At 38.6% G+C, this 22691-nt stretch overlaps 1 protein-coding gene across 8 annotated transcripts in view; it reads right to left on the bottom strand.

The window, feature by feature from the left end:
- Positions 1–22691, bottom strand: part of LOC132303152 (TOM1-like protein 5) — a 79293-nt gene that overhangs the window by 46815 nt on the left and 9787 nt on the right. For all 8 annotated transcript variants that reach the window (XM_059800292.1, XM_059800293.1, XM_059800288.1 and 5 more), the window contains 3 exons: positions 12646–12724; positions 12367–12465; positions 12170–12283 (listed from right to left, as the gene is read on the bottom strand). In XM_059800292.1, the coding sequence (XP_059656275.1) occupies positions 12170–12283; positions 12367–12465; positions 12646–12724 (292 nt within the window). The remainder of the gene's footprint in view (positions 1–12169; positions 12284–12366; positions 12466–12645; positions 12725–22691) is intronic.

Raw genomic sequence — 22691 nt, 5'->3', positions numbered from 1 at the left:
GCAAGGATCGTGCTTCCTAGTTGGAGAGTGAAAGGACCAGTGTCCTTTTTCATTTTTCTCACATTTATATGTATATGTATATGTATATGTATATGTATATGTATATGCATATATGTATATTATTTTATTTCTTTTTCGTCTTCGGGTCGTGTGGGCCCAAGGCTTGGTCAAGTGCTGGGGAATAGTTCCCAACACTTGATTCATTCCATCAGGCATATTTTATCTACATGACATCGTGGGATTTATTTTGCACTTGTATGCGATTATATTATTTTTGTTGAGAGAGAGAGAGTATATGAAAACGTATATGTTATTAAGTAAGTAATACAATAATACAATAGTGTTTATATAGGAGAAGCTACGGGAGTAGGTGAGTGAAGAACAAGAAAACCCTATACATGGTAATTCTATATATGAAAATGCGGGGTAGGTGACAACTCATACAATACTAACTGTACAAATGTGACAACTCATACAATACTGTACAACAATTTTCATTTGGGGCATTTGTGCGATTATCTTTGGAGATATTTTCATTTGGGGGCATTTGTGCAATTATCTTTTTAGATATTTTTATGGAGGGACTTTTGTGCAATTTGTGAAAGTTGGTGACAACTAGAGGGCTAGATTGATGACAAGTGTATGTGTGTGAGAGGTGGTGTATAACTATGTGTTTTGTGATGTTTTGCAAATATCATATCATATCTTTTCATTTTTTTCTTTTATTTTCCCCTAATAGTCATCTCCTTCCTCTCACCGTGGCCACCATTGTTGCCCAAGCTTTGAGCTTCCTTTTCCTTGCCTTCCACTCATGTTCTTGACTAGCCATAAAAGGGAGAAAGGTCGAGGACACTAAAGGCTTCAAAACCCTTGTCCCTATTTTCAATTCCGGACATTTGTGAGTTTGGGGTGAGTTCGGGTTTGGATTCTTTACTCACCGTACGAAGATTTTACGACGTGGACACCAAGGGCTTCAAAACCCTTGGTTTTGTTTTTTATTCCGAGCATTTTGAGTTTTTTAAAATTGGATGCAGAAATAAGAAATGCAAATAGGAAAAGGGAAGAAAGAAAGATAGAGAACACAAACATATACATGGTTCGGCACTGAAACCTACATCCATGGACAAAGAGCCACTAAGGACTACATTTTTGTTATTCAGATCTATATATTGCTTGAGTACAAGGAGCCTATATATAGGCATAGTAAAGATAAGAATATATAGAAGGTGTACAATACTCAAAGGAAACACCATGATTAGTGGAGGAATTTTTTTTTTTTTTTTTTTTTGATAAATAAAATTTTATTAAAAAGCGCTCAAAAGGGGAGCGGATCCCAGAAAAATACAAAAGACCACAAAGGCCTCAAGCCTTCAAGGAGGCCAAAAAGTCAACAATCTCCTCCAACGAACTATGATCTCTCCCTGAAACCCAACAAAAAAGAGTGGACAGAATTGAGAATTTAAGCACCGAAACTAACATCGCCTTTCCTTCAAAATATCTCCTATTCCTTTCAAGACAAATACACCACCACACACAAAGTGGAGAAGCCCTTTACTCCACCATTATATATAAATATTTATAATTGGAAGGAAATTAACCAAATCATCATGATTGGTGGAGGATTTTGCTCCACAATTATATAGAAATATTTCAATACTCCCCCTCAAGTTGGAGCATGAATATCATGAATGCCTAACTTGGTAAAGAAACGCCTTGAGAGATGATGAAAAGATGTCCGGAACAAAGCCGGGAAAGATCAGAACTACGCCGGGAAATGGTCGGAACTATGCCGAGAAAAAGCTGGAACAACGCCGGGTAAAGTTAGAACAATGCCGGGAAATGGCCGAAACTAAGCCGGAACTACGTCGGGAAAAAGCCTAAACAACGCCGGGAAAAACCGAAACAACGCCGGGAAATGACCGGAACAATGCCGGGAAAAGCTGGAACTACGCCGAGAAAGGAATGTAAAGACATAGAGAATATGCTCCATGATAATAATTCCAATACTCCCCCTGAAATTCTAAATGGGATTAAAAGAACAACTTGGCTCTGATACCATATTAAAATTGGATGCGGAAATAAGAAATGCAAATAGGAAAAGGGAAGAGAGAAAGATAGAGAACACAGGCATATACATGGTTCGGCACGAAGGCCTACATCCATGGACAAAGGGCCACTAAGGGCTATATTTTTACTACTCAGATCTGTATATTACTTGAGTACAATGATCTTATATATAGGCATGATAAAAATAAGAATATTTGGAAGGTGTACAATAGTCAAAGGAGGCATATGGAAGGAAATTGACCGAATCACCATGATTGGTGGAGGATTTTGTTCCACAATTATATAGAAATATTTATATATTTCAATAGGGGCCGAGTTCGGATTTGGATTTGGAGGCGGCCATAGGAGACTTTGTCATTCCCGTCACCTTTCGAAGTAGTGGCTTAATTAGAACATTTTCATTTTGGAGGTTTTGGGATTTTCATCCCAAATGAGGTAGGGATGTGTCGCGTATGTAAGACTACGCTCTCTTTGTGTTTTGTGAGTTAGAATGGGTTATACATGCATGTGTGTGTGTGTGTGTGTGTGTGTATTTGGAAATTCATGCTTAGGGTTAGAAATGTGTATTTATGGAAGCACAATGATATTGTTGGTATTTGCATGCCTATTATGTTCATTGGATTCAATATTGCGATATTGATTGATAGCCATGTTGTCTATTTGATTTCATGAGGTTTCATGTGCTATATGATTCTAATTCATGAGTTATACTTGGTATATGGTTATGTGGATGGCATGTGATCTTAATTTTAGAGGTGTACTTATGTGGATATCAATGTTGTGTAAGATTTAATGAAATGCTTCCATGAGTTAAATATGTTGGTATGCATGCTATATTTGATTTGGGACTATGGGGATGACATGATATAATTGTGATATTTCGGGGATGTGATATTGGGTTGCCTAGTATACTAGTTGTGATAAAAATGCTTATACGAGAATTGGGATTCGTTTTGATTATAACATGCCTAAATTGTTATCGTTGCATTTATAATTATGCCATGATAGCATTGGACTTTAGGGCATGATTTGTATGTGAAGCTTGAGCTTGTGTGCACTTATGAAATGCAATTTGGATATATATTGATATATACTTACCTTGTTGATTTTGGGGGATAACCAGTGGATTATGCAGTTTTATTCCGTTACTTTGAGAATGCGAGGGCTTGGCGCTCACAGGCGAGACATGAGTCTCCCCAATTTATAGTGGCCACTTGGGTGGTTCCCAGCAGGTTAATAGCCTGAAAACAACCACAGTTGGTTACTGGCGGTCTTATTCCGGAAGAACCATCTTTCCCGTTCATACAATGTGTGTATTCGGGGGTGCATATGTATCGATATATCCCACTTTTTGTTGATTTCAAATCTATTTATAAGTTGGCATCCATGTGCAGTTTCAACTTGGTTTATTGTCATTATTTCACATTCCGGTTTTTATTGCAAGTTGGCATCCATGTGTAGTTGCAACTTGATTACTGTTTTATTTCATTGGCCAGATATTCGACTACTAGAAATGGAATGGATGATGCATATGTATATTGATGCTTACATTATGAGTTTATCATACCTAGTTGCAAATGGTATCTCAGGATGATACCTTTAGGAACTTCCCGGAAATTAGACGTTAGGGAGCATGTCCCTTGCATTGTTAAAACGGGCTATACTTGTGAAGCCAAAGAAATGTAGTACATGTATGTACCTAGCATTATTCCTCCTGAGCATTGTAGCTCACCCCCTCGTTCATTCCCTTTTAAGGTTGAAGCAAGGATTTGAGGACGACACTTCCTCTTTTGTTATCTTTTTGAAATGTATCTTGATGTATATGTAAATTGTTGCCATTACTTTGGATTTTGTAACTTGAGTTCATGTGTATATTTAAGTAGTGTAATCTCATTGGCAACATTTGGTTCATTTTGTAAGAATGGGGTAATTGAGGCCATAAGGCCAATTTTGTTTCAATGTATGGAATTCATTCTTATGTACACTCAATGTATGATTTCACACACCTCTTGGCTCACATTTGTCCTTGTCATGTGACATTTAATTTGGACAATTTTAGCATGTTCATGCTTTAATTTATGTTTATATGAGGTTTGGGGAAAGTTTTTGGAGTTAGGTTGAGCATTAGGATGATTTCTCTAACTCATCCGTATCTTCTTGCAACCAAACCGAAAATTTCGGGACATTCCGGGGTCATTTAGGTGCATTTGGACACCTCCACATGTGATCGGACCCTTGGAATTATTTTTTTGACCCTTAACTTTCATCATGGGCAGCAAGTTCAGTTTTGGGCGACCGGTCCGGTTGCCTTACTATTCGCGGCACCGTCAAGCTGTCTTCAATCGGCCATAACTTGCTAATTTTTTATCCGAATTAGGTCATTCTCGAGTCTAAACTGACCATCTCGAAACGAACTTTCCAATGGTGCCAGTCCCATCTCAAAATTCCAATCATGGACTGAGTTATGATCATTTTATTGAAGACTGGTCATGTTTTCCGTATGTTAAAAATACCGATTTGTAACGAAACCACTCCGATATAGGCTAGAACCTCATAGAATGTTCCTATATGTTTAGCATGGCATATATTGACCTTGTTGGAAATCATATCTATAGGTTGACTCAATGATTGTGGCAGATTTATTGGGTCTTCATTATAGGCTTATGTTTAGGCTTTTGTTTAGGGATTTTATTTTTAATCACGATTTGATTTTTATTCTCTTTCCATATTTCTAATTTCCCACTGGTATATAATGATAGTTAGGCTCTCAAATTGAGTATGCCAATTTTACCAAATCACTATTTGGTATCAAAGCCTCAAACCTGCGCCTCTCCTCTCTCCCTCTTTCAGCGCCTTTTTTTCCCTCTCTCTCTCTTTATCTCGTCACAACCCCTTCCCTATTTCCATTCTTTTAATCTCAGACTCTCTCTCTTCTTCAGGCCGCTGTTGCGACAGTCCTAGGGGGAGCCAATCTCCTCTAGGTTCGACCCTGTAGAGGTATTCCCTTAGTGTTTTTCATACACTAAGGGTCAGAAGACGTGTTTGAAATTTTTGGGGGCTGTCAGGATGTTCGGCAGCGTTTTCAGATCGGACCGCAATGTTTCCTGCTTCTTGGTTTGATCAAAATCAGGTTTTTTCCTCCTTTATTTGAAATTATTGGTGATCTGTTGAATTGTTCTATTTAATATTATGGCTGATTCAAGTGATAATAAAGAAACTCTCTCTTCGGTGCAACACACACTAGCTCAACGAGTTACTAGTGTGCTGTTGAATGGCAATAATTTTGCATCATGGTCTCATTCCCTCCGCCTTTATGTTGGTGGAAAAGGCAAATCAGGGTGGCTTTTGAGTACTGAAAAGATGCCGGATATTAAAGATCCTAAATATGCCTAGTGGAATATGGACAATTGAACCATTTTTGGATGGATGTTTAATTCTATGGAGGAACGAATTTATTATATATTCATGTTTTATGACTCTGTTCATGACTTGTGAACTGCTTTGAATCAAATGTATGCTCATTCTAGGAATGATGCTCATATTTTTTAGTTATACCTAAATTTGCGTGTAACTAATTACTTTAGGTATTTGAAATCTCGTTGGGAGGAATTGGCTATGAGTTTCTGAGTGAATTTCCTCCCAAGACAACCTCTCTTCTTGTCAAGCGTCTTCACCGCCAGCATACCTATCAATTTTTTATGGGATTACGCTCAGAATTTGAACCACTTAAGTCTCAAATCTTGAATGCATCACCAATGCCAACCCTATAGGAAGCCTTTGCTACTTTTGATGGTGAAGAACGCAAGTACCGTTTAATTCAGCCCTCAGTTGTTCCTCCACCAGTGTCTAAGCTTGCTGGGGATAATATGACTTTTGCAGCCAACTCTAGATCATGTACGACTGGAGGTTAAATTATGTCACCATTGTGGAGGGGTTGGACATGTTAAGGCTCGCTGCTTCAAACTTCATCCTAAATTAAAGTAGAAATTTGCTACGAACCGTTCATTAGGAATTGGTTCTTCTCGTACTGCTACTATTGCAGAGACTCCTGCTACTATTGGTGGACATACTGTATTTCCTGGACTAAGACACTGCAGTCCAAAATTGGGCAAATCCATAACCAGCTTGGCTCCCTTGCTTCCAGAGTTGGTGCTCCTCCGGCTGCTCCCATTGCCACTATTGCTACAGGTACTCCTACTGCATTTCATGTTAAGGCCAAACACCCTTCTTGGGTTCTGGATTATGGGGCCAATGATCACATTACTGGTGAGTTATTAGTTTTTTGTTCCAATATCATACCTGTTACCCAATCTGTGTCTTGCGGATGGCTCTACATCTTACATTCACTGTAAGGATGATGTTTGTCTATCTCCTGATATTACTATTTCATCTGTCATTCATACACCTAAATTTGCCTTTAAACTTTTATCTGTTAGCCAGCTTGCAAAAAACCTCCAATGTGCAGTTATATTCTTACCAGATCATTGTCTTTTGCATGACCTTCTTTCGAAAAGGATTTTTGGCAGGGGTTATGAGCGTGATGGGCTTTACTACTTTGGAGAACCACCAGGAACGAGTCTTCAAGCTTCTGCCCTACTTGCTTCTAGTGCTTATGATGTTTCTTTTCGCACTTTTAGTCTATAGCATGCCCGTTTGGGGCATGTAAACTTCAATATCTATGTTTATTGTTTCCTTCGTTAAATAAAGCATGTAAGGACCATAAGTTTCAATGTGAAGTTTGTGAGCTTTCTAAACATTACTAGCTATATTTCTCATATGAGTCGTGCTCCTAGTATCTTTGATCTTATCCACTCTGATGTTTGGGCCCATCCCCATCTGGGCATCGATATTATGTGATATTTATTAATGATTATTCTCGTTGTAGTTGGGTTTATTTATTGAAAAATATTGTACAAAATTGTATGAGTTGTCACACGAGTACAGTTAGTATTGTATGAGTTCTCACCTATCCCTCATTACCATATATAGAATTACCATGTATATGGTTTACTTGTTCTCCACTCACCTACTTCCGTAGCTTCTCCTATATAAACACCATTGTATTATTGTATTACTCACTCAATAAGATATACGTTTTCATATATTCTCTCTCTCTCTCTTCCAACATGGTATCAGAGTGGAAATCGATCCCTCTTTAAATTTTTTTTTTAGTCTTATTCAGACTCCGATCTTGATTCCATCTCGGCTTTCTCTCAGCAATCTCTTCTCGACGATCCCTCCTCGGTGATCTCAGTTCTCGTCTCGGCAATCTCTCTCGGATCCCTCCTCGGTTTTCTCTCAGCAATCTCTTCTCGGCGATCTCTCCTCGGTGATCACAGTTCTCGTCTCAGTAATTTCTCTAGGATCCCTCCTCGGCTCTCTCCACAATAATTTCTCTCGGGTTCATCTCGGCTAGATCTTAATTCTCTTATCTCGGCTCCCTCTTGCTACTATATCTCATTTGTTCGGCAGCTATTGTGATGTATACTAAGGAATCCCATCTACTTAGGTTAATCACCAGCACCAAACTAAAAGGCTCAAACTACCTTCAATGGTCTCGAGCCGTAGAGGTGTTCTTACGGGCTCGAGGAAAACTGTCATATCTTAAATCAACCAAACCCACCAATGATGAAAAGATTATTAAGGCTTGGGAAAAAGAAGATGCTCAGATTATGACTTGGTTATGGAACAGTTTTGAGCCTGAGATCTTCAACAAGGTGTCATTCCTAGAATCTGCCAAAGATATCTGGGAAAATCTCAGGGACATGTATTCTTCAAAGAAGAATATTTCTCGTATTTATCAGTTGTACCAGGATACTTTTAATCTCCAGCACAGAGATTGTTCTGTTGAAGATTATTACTCAGAATTGAAGGGCATGTGGGAAAAATTGAGTGTCTACCAACCACTGACTACAGACATAGAACAACAAAAACGGCACAGGGAGGAGTTTGGGTGGCAAAATTTTTATCTGGACTTAAACCCAAACTAGCTCTGATTAGCTCATAGATTTTGTCTGGCAAGGAGATACCCACAGCAAGTGAGACTTTTGCTCAAGTTCCAAGAGCATCTATTCATGCCTAGTGATGCCCCTGTGATTGAGAAGGACAACCACTCTGCTCTTGTTCTTCTTACTGAGCGACATGATACTTTCCGTGGAGGACGAGGGGGCAGAGGTCCTTCCAACCCAGGTCATGGTACTAGTGGCAGCAGAGGGGGTCGCAGCAGCAAGAAGTGTACTCATTGTGGCCGAAACAATCACTATGTTAAGACTTCTACTGAGCTCTTCATGGCAAGCCAACTTGGGTTAAACAAGCTTCGGTTTCGGAGGAGACTACTCCCACTCCTGTGAATGAACAAGTCGTTCTCTCCAAAGCCAAATATGATTCTTTTGTAAAGTGTGAGCGTGAAAATCAGGCCTCCTCCACCGCTACTATCGTTACTTCAGGTAATATGTGTCAGCATGCTACTTCAGGTAATATGTGTCAGCATGCTACTTCAGGTAATACGTGTCTGCATGCTTCCTCTTCTACACCTTGGATCAGTGATTCAGGGGCATCCGATCACATGACAGGTAACCCATCTCTTCTTTCTGATATTTCTCATGTTATCTCACCATCGGTTGTTATTATAGTGAATGGTGCCAAATCACCTGTTCATGGAATTGGTATCCCTCAATTTTCATTCAATTTATTGTCAGTTCGCAAAATTAATCAGATTTAAATTGCTCAATTACTTTTTCTCCTTCCCGTTGTGTCTTTCAGGATCTCAAGATGAAGAAGAAGATTGGTGAGGGGTTTGAGAAGGATGGTCTTTACTACTTCCAGCCAACTACTGCTCCGATAGCTCTACATTCCACATCCTCTTCAGCTTACCAGTGGCATTGCCGCCTTGGACATCCCTCTTCAAATAGTCTTCGAGCCTTGGTCCCTTCTTTAGTTTATTTTGCTAAGTTTAATTGTACTACTTGCGAACTTAGTAAACATCGTCAGGCTACTTTTAAGTCTCGTTTTGATAATAAAAGTTTAAAACCTTTTGAGTCTAACATTCGGATGTTTGGAGACCAGCTCGTACTATTGGTTTATTTGGTGCTCGTTATTTTGTGTCATTCATTGATAATTATTCACGTTTAACTTGGGTTTATATTCTTAAATATAGATCTCAAGTATTCTCTGTTTTTCAATCCTTCTATGCTGAAATTTAAAATCAGTTTGATGCAAAATTATTTGTTCTTAAAACTAACAATGCCCTTGAATATAAACTTAATATTTTTCATAAGTTTCTTGAGTCAATAGGCATTATCCATCAAACATTTTGTGTTGATACCCCTCAACAAAATGGAGTTATTGAACGGAAAAATGGCCCACTCCTTGTGATGACCGCGTCATCTTTGTCCTTTTTTTCGACATTCAAATTTTTTTTTTTTTTAAATTTCGGGTTACCTTAGGGTTTTGTCGAACCCGAGGTAGGGTTCGGTGTCCGGAATCGATTTCCGGCACCACGCGCATTGCATTATTTTATTTTCAACTGTCAATGCATAATTTAATTTCATAGAAAAGCATGCTCGTTTAATTTTAAATTTTGGGGGTATGAATGCATAGTTTCTTCGGAAACATTTTCATTTTTCGGGGTGCTTTGTGTAATTAAGTTTTTGAGATATTTTGTCTTAGGGACCTTTTTGCAATTATTCTTTGAAATATTTTGAAGGACTATTTTGCAATTTTGAGAAAGTGTGTGTCACACTTCCATTGGACCAATTGTTGACTTTAGATTGGAACACTTGTTTAGCCTAGGATGATGACAAGTGTAAGGCTTAGATTTAGCCTTGTGAGGAGGCCTAGGATGGTGACGAGTGGAGGGTGGATGTGTGTGTGTGTGAGAGAGAGGTAGTGTTAGTATAGTATATGTGACTAACAATGCTTTAGGTTAAATGGAATTTCTAGTATTTTCAAGTTGTCTTCTTCACCTTAAGCCACCATTGTTAACTTGATACCTAGACTTGAGAGCTCACTTTCAAGCCTCTTCCCTTTGGCTTTTGGTCTTGCACCTTGAAGACAAAATCTTCCTCACATCCTTGTCTACCACAACTTTGCTTGGTTTCACATTTTGCTTCCATTTCTTTGAGGTTTCTAGAGATACAATTCTCTAGTGAGGCAGGGGTTGTTGTATGTTTATATTCTTTGAGTTTATTGTGTTCTTTGTAGTTGATATACATTGTATGCATGTCATATAAAGTTCTAGGGTTGTATATAGATGAATCTTGTATATATCTAACCTAGGGTTTCATATTGTGCAAGACTTCATATGATTTATCTCGTGTAGTTGTTGTTTCATTTAGTAGAGAAATAAATTCTAGTATTGTTTTCTTGTTGTAACTATAATATTCTAGAATTATTCTTATCATTGAATATGTTGTGAAGTTATACTATGTTGCTGTCTAAATTAGACATTTAAACTTACTATGTTAGGATGAATAGGTTTCCTATGTTGACAACCTTGTGGTAGTATAGTTGTACTCATATTGAGAACTTGATATTGCAACTGCAATTGTAGCTTGAGGACTTAGGGCATGGCTTGTGTGCATTTCGAATTTGAGTGTGCATGGAAGGTGGTTAAATGCATTGTATAACTATGTAATTGTTGTGACACTATTGTTGATTTTGAAAATACTTGGGGCAATGAAACATTGACATGGATAGGGTAAGGCCCTAGTGCGGGAGGTACAAGTTCTCCCCAATAGAGTGCGCACTTAGGTGGTTCCTTGTGGGTTAGAAGCCCGAAACTACTACTTGTCTTGCGTTGTAATGTTCATAACCAGATGCCGCTTCCAAGTTTTCCACATTGTTTGATTTCACATTTCATTTTACAAGTTGATATTACTTTTGAGGTTATAACTTGTTGCATGTCATAGGATGTTCCAATATAGTTAAGCATATTACCTATTGTGGATTGCTTTCAAATTGTTTCAAACATAACTTAGGATGATCCATTAGCTTCCCCCTTGAAACTAGATGTTAGGAGGCATAATCCACGTGTTTGGTTTATATTTCACTTGCAAAAACCATTGAAACTTTAGGGTATACGCATACGTTTACTGAGTAAATGGGTTATGCCTCGGTCTTCGAGGAATTTGATTGATACTTGGAGAAGCTGCAGCGTGTGCAAGATTCCTCCCCTTCAAAAGATCTTCTATTCCGCTTCTTCCAAATGCACCACCAAACGCAAAGGGGAGTCGCCGTCCAAAAGTCACGGGCATGGGGGAAGCTGCAGCGTGTGCAAGATTCCTCCCCTTCAAAAGATCTTCTATTCCGCTTCTTCCAAATCCACCACCAAACGCAAAGGGGAGTCGTCGTCCAAAAGTCACGGGCGTGTTTGCGTTTAGTGGTGCATTTGAAAGAAGCGGAATTGAAGATCTTTCGAAAGGGAGGAATCTTGCATTGGGGCATTGAATCTCTTATTTTTCGTTCTCTTTTTAGCTGGGTGTTGGGGAGAAATTGTATATCTATATAGGAAATTGTTGATTTTTTGGGTTCCTTGGATCCAAAGGACCTTTTGTTTTGTTCTGGTTTGTGTATAGTCTTCGGATGCGTTCCCCTTTTGAAGGCTTTCTAATATATTCTTACTTATCAAAAACAAATATGTTCATCCAATCCTACTTGGGGTGCATTAGCAATATGTTGCAAACATCTCTCCCGGTATATTAATAGTCATAATATGTCTCCTATTGTGATAACAGTTGCATCTATTTCTCGAGTCATTTAACAACTAGTATGTACTCAATCTCTATGTTTTTCCCAATAGAATGAAGTTTTATGCCATTTATTTCTTTTTATTTTGCTTTCGTATATCTAATTAATTCTAGTTAACAAGCCATAAACAATTCTCCTTCTAATTATAGTGCCTACCAAACAATTATCATTCTATCTAATTGCAAATTTAAGCCTATTTCTTTGGATTAACTTCTTTACCCACATTGATCTAATATAGTTTGAAAACCTTGGATATATCTCAAAGCATCAAGACAACAAACAAACTTTATTTGCACCTATAATGATTGAATAGAAGATAGTTGAGTATATACAAATCCTATTGGTATATGCTTACCACCAAATCATAATATGCAGTATAATATTCAGGGAACTTCCCAGAAGCTCCACCAAGGGATGTCTGGGTGGCATCTAGAAGAAGAAATATCTTCTCTCGCACAGGCATCTCTGTCTGTAAAAGAAGATATGAGTAAAATTAACCTTTGCATAACTGAAACCAGCCAAGAGTCAATAACACAATGAAAAAATGATCACCTTTTTCTTCACTATCTTCACGAGTATAGGGAGAAGCCCTGCATCAATCACCTGCCGATGAATATGCTCTCCAATATTATTCATCAACATCTCTAACAACTGCAAAATAAACAGTTACTTAACAGAAGGAATATACCCAAGTTGAAGGGTTGCTACATGAGCACACATTGAGCAGAGACAAACTCCATTGCAAATACAATAATACTCGGAAAGTATTGGAAGACTAAAAATTTTCATAAAATCATGCAGAAATATTTGAAAAGCAAAGAATACACTCACCGTAACTGCAAATAATTGAGTATTCGAGTTCTTACTCCCCATGCGCTTTTTAATAGCTTTGATGACATCTCTAGCTTGCCTGTATAATTAAAACACAGAAACCAGGTAAGTAAATAGAAGAAATATAATTTAGAAGAAAGAAAAGAGAATTATGTAAAAGGTTTGAATGAGATGTAAAAACACTCATTCACAACTCTCCTAAAGAGCACATGTTAATATTACAATAAAGGAAACTGAATAAAATCATTGCATATTCTATGCCTAGATATATGCGTAAATAAAGTCAAATCCATGATTTGTGGCTATCATGTCTCAGATAATATGGTAAGTCACATCCTATGATTTGCGCCTATCATATCTCGACTAACACTCCCCCTCAAATTGGTGGGTGAATGTCTGAGATGCCCAACTTGGACAATTCATCCTTAAACACGGTCTGCTAACATGTGCAAATCTGATTAGCAATGTTTTTCTGTCAAATGAAGTGCTGATCAACAAATCAAAGTGTCTCCTCAGACCAGAAACAACCAACAATGTCTTCTCAGACCATTTCCCTTCATACACATGTTAAAAATATGTAGATAGAAGAATCAACAATGCCTTCTCAGACCATTCCCCTTCATACATATGTTTAAACAATCTAAATGAAAGAATAAAAAATATCTCCTCAGGCAATAAAAAAGCAACGTTGTCTCCTCAGACAATTTCCGAATGGGTAGTTTCGAACTTACAATGCCCTCATTGAGGTCGGACAACCCTGCCTACTCAACACCTCCCAGATGAGGGATTTCTCCTTACACCATTCTCGAATGGGTGGTGTCGAACTAGCAATGCTCTCATTACAATCAGACAACCCTAGCTCTGATACCAAGAAGAAATATAATATAGAAGAAAGAAAAGAGAAATATGTAGAAGGTTTGAATGAGATGTAAAAACACTCATTCACAACACTCATATTTATATATTAAAAAGAGTACATGTTAATATTATAATAAAGGAAACTGAATAAAATCATTGCATATTTTATACCTAGACATATCATATCTCAGATGATATGGTAAGTCACATCCCATGATTTGCGCCTGTCATATCTCGGCTAACATAAATGACAAAGCTAACATAAATGACAAAGCTAACAACTGAAATTGCCTTTCAGCCTATGGAAAAGGGTTTACAAATATTACTGAACTATTTGAGCTTCCATATAAATAAATGTGAGAAATTTAGTTTTGTGTTGGCAAATTGCAGTGTCAAAACATGTGTTGATCTGAGTTGTAATTTATTTTTTATTTAGATCTTGATCATTGGAGCTGAACAATCAAGTGCATCGATACCGTCAAATTGCATGAGGACATCACTTAGAACGGGGACGAGTGTGAGAACCCATTTACACCAAGTTGGGTTGGAAAAGGATTCTGAAAATAAGCTCTCTTTTTTTTTTGGATAAGTAAAAAATCATTAAAAGCGTTCAAAAGGAATACAGTAGAAATACAATATAGAAGGAAAATGAGAGAATTATGTAAAGGCTTGAATGAGATGATCACTCATTCACAACTCTAGTATTTATAGATAATAAAGAGCACATGCTCATATTACAAGAAAGGAAATAAAATCAAATCTAAATCAGATCACAGAATATTCTATGGCATATTCTATAGCATAATCAGATCTATACTAATACGGTAAGTCATTCCATAAATCATCGCTATCATATTTGCTAACACTCCCCCTCAAGTTGGCGCGTGCTATCTGACATCCCCAACTTGGACAAAGCATCTTCAAACACGGTCCTGCTAGCACCCTTCTTCAGAATCTACAAGTTGCAGAGTGCAAATCTGACTAACAATGATTTTCTCTCAAATGAAGTGCCGATCAACAAATCAAAAATGCCTCCTCAGACCATAAATAACCAATCATGTCTCCTTAGACCGTAAACAGCCAGCAATGTCTCCTCAGACCATTTTCCTTCATACACATGTTTAAAACATGTAGATGGAAGAATCAACAATGTCTCCTCAGACCATTCCCCTTCATACATATGTTTAAACAATGTAGATGAAAGAATAAACAATGTCTCCTCAGACAATAAAAAAAAACAACTATGTCTCCTCAGACCATTTCTGAATAGGTGGTGTCAAACTCACAACACCCTCATTGAAGTCGGATCACCCTGCCTACCCGACACCTCCCGAATGGGCGATCTCACCTTAGACCATTCCCGAATGGGTGGTGCCGAACTTGCAATGCCCTCATTGCAGTCGGACCACCCTGGCTCTGATACTAAGTAGAAATACAATATAGAAGGAAAATGAGAGAATTGTGTAAAGGCTTGAATAAAATAATCACTCATTCACAACTCTAGTATTTATAGATAAAAAAGAGCACATGCTCATATTACAAGAAAGGAAATAAAATCAAATCTAAATCAAAGAAAGGAAATAAAATCAAATCTAAATCAGATCACAGAATATTCTATGTCATATTCTATAGCATAATCAGATCTATACTAATACGGTAAGTCATTCCATAAAATCGTGGCTATCATATTTGCTAACAAATAGGACTATTAAAGATTTAGTGGAGAAAATTCTTTCAGTAATTGATGTTGTTTCTATTATTGAAGATTTGGTGTTACTAGAGGAATCAGTAGAGAAAAATCCTCCTTACTAGTATTGTATATGAATTGAGAGAGTGTTATAAAAATGATGTAGCCCTTTGGGCTCTTTGAGCGTGGATATAGGCCCTAGTGGCTGAGCCACATAATATATGTGTGTTCTACTTGTTTAATTTCTCTTCTCTTCCGTTTTATACTTTACAACATGGTATCAGAGCCTAATTTCTCTTCCTAGGTTCGGACCCCTATTTTGGGGTATTCCCTTAGCGTTTGAAATGTTGCTAAAGGTTTCTCAGTGCTATTTGTGACTTGTTTAGGCTGCCGGTTTGTTCGACAGTAATGTTTTTCGCCTTTGTCATGTCTCCAACAATTTTTATCGATTTGTTTCGGCCACCGGTGTAGCATTGTCCTCGCCTTTGCCGTGTCTCCGGCAGTTTTTTGTTGACTTGTTTAGACTGTCGGTGTGTTCAGTAGCATTGTCTTCGTCTTTGTCGTGACTCGTGTCTCCGGCAGTTTTTATCGACTTGTTTGGGCTACCCATGTGTTCGATAGTCATGTCTCCGACAGTTTTTTGTTGACTTATTTGGGGTGTCGGTGTGTTCGGTAGCATTGTTCTTCGTCTTCTCTCTTCTCTCTTCATCATTCACGGTTGTTGTTACCCGTCATATCAATGGCAAGTTGGGCATTCATACTCCAACTTGAGGAGGAATCAGTGGAGGAAAATTTTCCAGTAATTGATGTTGTTTCTATTATTGAAGATTTGGTGTTACTAGAGGAATCAGTGGAGAAAAATCCTCCTTATTTCCAATTTTCTAATTCTTTCCATTCTCATAATTTCTTCTCCTATATAGAGGACCCTCCACCATCGTAGTATATATGAATTGAGAGACTGTTGTAAAAGCCTTTGGGCTATTTGTGCTGGCTGAACCACGTAATATATGTGTGTTCTACTTGTTTAATTTCTCTTCACTTCCGTTTTATACTTTACAACAAGGACCTTTAAACCCTCAATAAATCCAAAAACTCTACAAGCTCATCCAAGGATTTACAATTTCTCCCTGGAACCAACAAAAAGGATGCTAAGAATGGAAAACTTCAACAACCAATATTGTTTTCCTTTCCTTCAAAGGATCTCCTATTTCTTTCAAGACACCAAATGCACACCAGAGTAGCCCTCCAAGAATCTCGAACTTGAGCCCCCACAATACAACCTCACCACGCCTCAATCATGGCTCTGGTATACCGTGGCATAACCCAATGAATCCCAAACAAACCCAAAAACAAAAGCCAACAATCTCGGGCCACTGGGCAATGTAAAAGAACATGATCAACCGTTTCCTCGTCATTTTTGCACATAAACCACCAGTTCACATCAATCTGTCTTCTTCTCTAGAGATTGTCCTGGTTCAAAATCTTTTCCAAAATAGATGTCCATGCAAAAAACACTACTTTGAGAGGAGCCCTTGTACGCCAAATCACCCTCCATAGGAAGGGCGGTCCAGGAGCATCCACAAGACAACAATAAAACGACAAAACATCGAAACATCCATGTGTCACGTCCTGAAAATTCTAATAAAATCATCGATTTATACAAATCCAAATACATCAAAATACACCCAAGATCATTAGAAAATGTCCTCTTTTATACAAAATCAATTTCCTCAAATATACACAAAAATTCTCCAAATAAATAAAATAAATCCTGCAATGCCGACTCTTCCGCCTAAGCCCGAAACTAACAATCCCCGTTCATCTTCGGTATCTGAAACTGGAGGGTGGTGAGACAAATAGTCCCAGTAGGAAAAACCATAACAAAAATTTCATGGAGGTTTAATAAAACAGCTTCACAAAATATACATATTCATGTGCGTATATAAACAAAATACTTATGCATTTAAATAAAACATTTAATAAAAACCATTTGAAGCAAAACCACTCCAAGTCATTCAGGGTATAGAGAACCCTACGCTGAAAAAGATTTTCCTCATTGAATCATCAAAGCCTCAAGCTCCCGGCCGCCTCTACAACTCTCAGACCTCTCACTGTACACCTCCTCAATCTCGGCCCTTTCTGTCGTTCTCTCTCTCTGTGAGCTCTCGACTCACTGTCTCTCATCTCAACTTTCCTTTATTTTTCTTTATTTGTATCATCTTTCAAAGTCACAAAACTATACCAAGTATATAAAGGCAAATTGAACCGACACTAACCCACCTTCTACTCACCAAACAAATATCAAAAATCCCAAGTGGACCCCGCCACCACCACATTTCCATCTTTATCATTATCTTTTCACATCATTACATACAAAATCACACTCCATTAGACCAAACCCACGTGACCAATTGCATCAACAAAAAAGTGTTGTGCCAAAAAGTCCAAGTGGGACCCGCACCATATCACCATTACCAATCTTTTTCTTCTCCCATCAACTCCGCTGGCAGCATGCTTATTGCACCAATATATTTAATATATATAAATCAAACCCATTTCTCATCCCAGTGGGACCCGCAAGAAGCCATTTCATTTCTATTTCTCTCTAATTTCGTCCAGAAGCTTCTCCTTATCTCAATCCACAAATGCTATATAAATATAATAAAACTTTATTTCCAAAAACAATCACTAACTAACAAAATATCAATAACCCAAAATCTCCAATTGGATAAGTCTCCAATTTAAAACTAAATAATCAATTTTTGACAACTAAAAATCAACTCTTATAAATATAATTTAAATTCTTAAAAATCCGGGTTGTCACACCATGTGCATATGGAACCCAAATGCACAAATCAGAATCCTCCTCCGCTATCTCCGGACGGTACAATAGCTCCAAAAAGCCTAATGCATCCTGCATCTCCCAATCCTAAAACAGTCTCATGAAACGTACATCCCACAACTTTCTTCCACTATCAAGGCAATAGCAGTCAACCACCATGGCAAGCCTATCAGTAGCAATTCGATAAAGTCTAGGGAAAGTGACAGCAAGGGACCCACCAAATGTCATCCCAAAAACGTAAACCCCTTCCATTAATAACGCGAAACCTAATGTGCTTAGAGAAATCATCCCAACCCTTCCGAATGTGTTTCCAAACTCCAACCCCCAATGGAATTCTCACCTCGGGGGAGTGCCATCCTCCACGCGCCTCCCCATGCCTACTCACAATCACCCTCCTTCATAGTCTGTGCCTCTCTACCCCAAATCTCTAAAGCCATTTTCCTAATAAGACCTTATTAAAAGGCACCAATCTCCTGATTGCCAATCCTCCTTTCCAAACTGGAGTGCAAACCCTCTCCCAATTCACCAAATGATATTTGAACTCCCCTTCACCACCCTACAAGAAATTTCTCAGCAGCCTCTCAATCCTATCCGCCATTGATGAGGGAATCTAGAATAAAGAAAGGCAGTACATAGGAAGATTCGACAAAGTGCTCTTCAAGAGAGTGATCCTCCCCCCTTTGGAAAGGTACTACTTCTTCCAACCAGCCAGCCGTTTCTCAATCTCTCCACCACTGGATCCCAACTCCCCCCAAGAGGCAGACCCAAATAAGAAATAGGTAAAGAAGTAGTGCTGTATACTAAGACAAGAGCCAAAGAAGAAATATCGAGAACCTCCCTAACCGACACTAGAACACTTTTTCCAACATTAATCTTCAAGCTAGAGAAGATTTGAAACCAAATCAAAACACAACTCAAGTATCACATCTAAGATTGATCTGCATCACAAAAAACCAGCGTATCACCTGCAAACATGGAGATCTCCAACTGACTCGCAGCATCCCTGCCCACCCTGAAGCCTCCCAAGAAACCCAAGTCAACTGCCCTTGTTATCATTCTACTGAAGGCCTCCATCATGATAAGGAAAAGGAAAGGAGACAACGGATCACTTGTCTTAGCCCTCTCGAACTGCCAAAGCAGTATGTCGGAGCTCCATTCACAGGGACGGAAAATCAAACACTAGAAATGCAAAACTCAATCCATTTCCTCCATTTCTCTCCAAACCCCATCCTATCCAAAAGGTAGATGAGGAAACTCATGGTTGTAAGCCTTCTTAATATCCAATTTACATAGAACACCAGGCACCCCACAAGTGAGTATGGAATCCACACACTCGCCAGTTATAAGGACAAAATCAAGAATCCGACGGCCTCCTACAAAAGCATTTTGAGAATCCGAAATGATATTGTCCAACACCTCTCTCAATCTCTAAGGCAAAACCTTAGCAATCAACTAATAAATGCTCCCACCCAAGCTGATAGGTTTAAAATCCTTGACATCTGACGCTCCCCCTTCCCTTCTTTGGAATGAGAGCAATAAATGTCGCATTCAGACTCTTTTCAAAATCCCCCCCCCCCCCCAACCACCCAAAAAAAAAAAAAAAAAATCTCATAGAGAACCCATCCGGACCTAGGCTTTATCCCGTTGCAACTCTTCAAGGCTCTCAAATTTTCCTCTTCAGAGAACGGCCTCCCCCCACCCCCCCGAGCAAAGGAGGCCAATTCTCTGTCTCCGTGAACAATCGTTGCTAAAAAGAGGAAACTCCCCTACAAATGTCCTCCTCCTTGGAAAGAAGCACCCCGTCCACCGTAATTCTCCCAATACGGTTAACCCTTCTATGAGAATTCGCAAGCCGATAAAAGAAATTTGTATTTCTGTCCCTACCTTAAGCCACAATGCCCTGGATTTTCGCCTCCACAAAATTTCCTCCAATAAAGCAAGATCAGCAATTTCTGCCCGACACTAAACCCTTCTGACTCAAAGCCTCATCAATGACACCCTCCCCTTCCTTTTAGTCAATATCAACAATCTCAGCGAAAGTAAGATTTAAAAGATCAAAATGAGTTTTTCCAACCGGTTCAAAATTTGTCCAACCGGTTGGTTTGGTCTCCGTATCTTAGTATACTGGGAATCTGAGCTTTCCCAACTAGTTGGGAAACTGTCCAACCAGTTCGTAATGCCTCGATGTCATCAGGATTGTATGTTTTTGAATAGGATTCCAACTCCTTTTTTAACCAAAACACTAGAGCCGTCCAATGAGATTTTAAAATACTTTTTCCTATTTTTATTTGCACTCTCTCGTCTATTGAAACTCCTTTCACTTTTATTTGAACTCTCTTGTCTATTTAAACTCCTTTTTTACTCGGCTCTTCACAAGATAGAGAGACATGGAATAATCCATCATTGTTAGAGCTTTGAGTGAGTTTTTGAGAGAAAAATTATCCTCAATTTTTTTTATTGTTTCTATATTTATTTGAGAGTGCACAACTTATACACAAGAGTGTTATTAGGGTTATGTCCTTCAACTGATCGAAAATGCAGAGCTTTTCTATGGATCATCTAGTTCAATGAGAGCAGCTGATTTATCCTTGCATCTTCTCCATTGTGAGCGGAAGGAAGATGAACCAATCACTATGAAGGGGACAGATTGTTCGCGGAGCGATCATGTTCTTCCAGCAATCAATCTGCAAGATCATAGGTGTAAGACTAAAATCTGCAGCAACTAGACATGGAGTCGCAGAAGTCGGACCAAGTGTTCAGCTGCTAGTCCAAGTAGTGGGTGTGAGACTGATACAAAATGGTGCACTTTTCTTCGATATAGTGGTTGTTTCGCACGAGACGTCTAGTCTCCATGGTTTTTCCTCTCTGAGGTTTTCCGTGTTAAAAATTCCTGGTGTCATCTCTCACTTTTATATATTTTATTGCATTATATTTATTGCCTGGTGTGATTCATTTAGTTTTAATTTGCTTAAAATCAAAATAATCTAAAAATCAATCAAAAGAGCGAGTCAAACCAATTCCCCCTCCTCTAGATCTTTCGTCTGAGATCAAACTTTCCACACCGCTTCTGCATAACGCAACTCACAATAAATATATAGAATAAATCACAAGAAGGCAAGAAGAACTCAAACTTTCTAAGCTCTCAACGCTGTGGTCAGCCCCACATTACCAATAACAGCCGATGAAAAACAAATATGAACCTCTGCCATCACACTTCTTCCTTCTAATCAAAAGGCGAGGAAAAACTTCCCTTCCAAGTCCCACAGGCTGATTTAGCTCACCCACCGCTGAAGGTGAGGTGCAGGTTAGAGCCCCCTTCATGATATTGAAGAGACACCCCCTCGAGAGCAAGATGCAGGCCGAGATGGAGCTGGGAGCCAACGCAAAGATGCAACCCATAGATTTGGTACCACCAGAAATTGGAACACATTGATTCCACTTGCTCCCGTCCTTTGATTCAGGGCCCTAATATTTATGCGACCTCAAATTTTATGAAAGAAACTTCTACTTCAAGTGACAAGTACTTCTTTTGTTCATAAATTTGAAACATCACTCTATCCCATAACTGTTGTTCCTTTTGTGGATTCCAAATTTTTAAGTGGGCATGCAATTATTGTTGACTTTAAGAGAAAATCAAATCAAGAGTAAAGTATAAAAAGAAGAAAAAAAGAAGAAAGAGGAGGAGAGAGAGAGAGATTGAGAAAGAGAGAAAGAATGAAAGAATTCTTTCTTTCTTCCACCACATTCTATTTATACTAACTAGTTTCAGAAATTACACATAAGCAGCAACCAACATTATACAAGTAATAACAAATAAGCCCCTGACAACACTCCCCCCTCAAGCTGGTGCAAAGATATCTATCATGCCCAGCTTGACTAACATCTCTTGCAAGCAAGTCTTGCTCACACCCTTAGTCAAAATATCAGCAACTTGATCATGTGTGTTGCCATATGGGGTACAAATCAGCCCAAGACAAAGCTTTTCCTTGATAAAGTGTCGACCGACTTCAGTGTGCTTTGTCCTGTCATGTTGAACTGGATTGGCTGCAGTGATGGGCTGGTACATGTTCATTTCCTCACAAATACCCATGGCTTTTGAAAAATACTCTTCCAATGATTGGTTACCCTGCTCAAGACTGAAAAATTGTCTGCACACATCGTAAATGCGAGTAATATTACCAGTGCCAGAGTGCAATTGCATTAGACGGTCCCATATATCCTTGGCAGTATTCAGGTAAAGTAGATTTGAGCTAATCTGGGGTTCAATACTTGTGAACATTAGAGACATAATTTGTGCATCCTTCTGTTCCCAGGTGCTGAAATCAGAATCACTTTCCTTGGGCTTATCCTTAATCGGATGACTACCAAGTCCTTTGGACTTGAGAAAATTTTCAACAGACTTGGCCCATAAAGTATAATATTTACCATTTAGTTTCACAGAGGTCATGGGAGGGTTAAATGAAGTCGTGGATAAGAAAGGGTCTGAACTTGATGCCATGGCGATGAACTGATAATGATAGACCAACCAAGGTCTAAAAGTAGGAGGAAGGCGAACCAAAGCAGTTTTACTGACCTTAATCACAGAGAGAAGATAAAGAAACTGATTGAAGAAGATGTAGCACTAGACAAAAAGTCGAATTGAATCCGGTTTTAATCTTA

This window comes from Cornus florida, unplaced genomic scaffold (assembly GCF_030987335.1).
Source record: "Cornus florida cultivar Cherokee Brave unplaced genomic scaffold, ASM3098733v1 CherokeeBrave_3.0.0_Hap2_Chr04, whole genome shotgun sequence".
Taxonomy (NCBI): domain Eukaryota; kingdom Viridiplantae; phylum Streptophyta; class Magnoliopsida; order Cornales; family Cornaceae; genus Cornus; species Cornus florida.
Note: the sequence above shows the minus strand (reverse complement) of the source record. Positions and strands in the feature narration are given on the sequence as shown.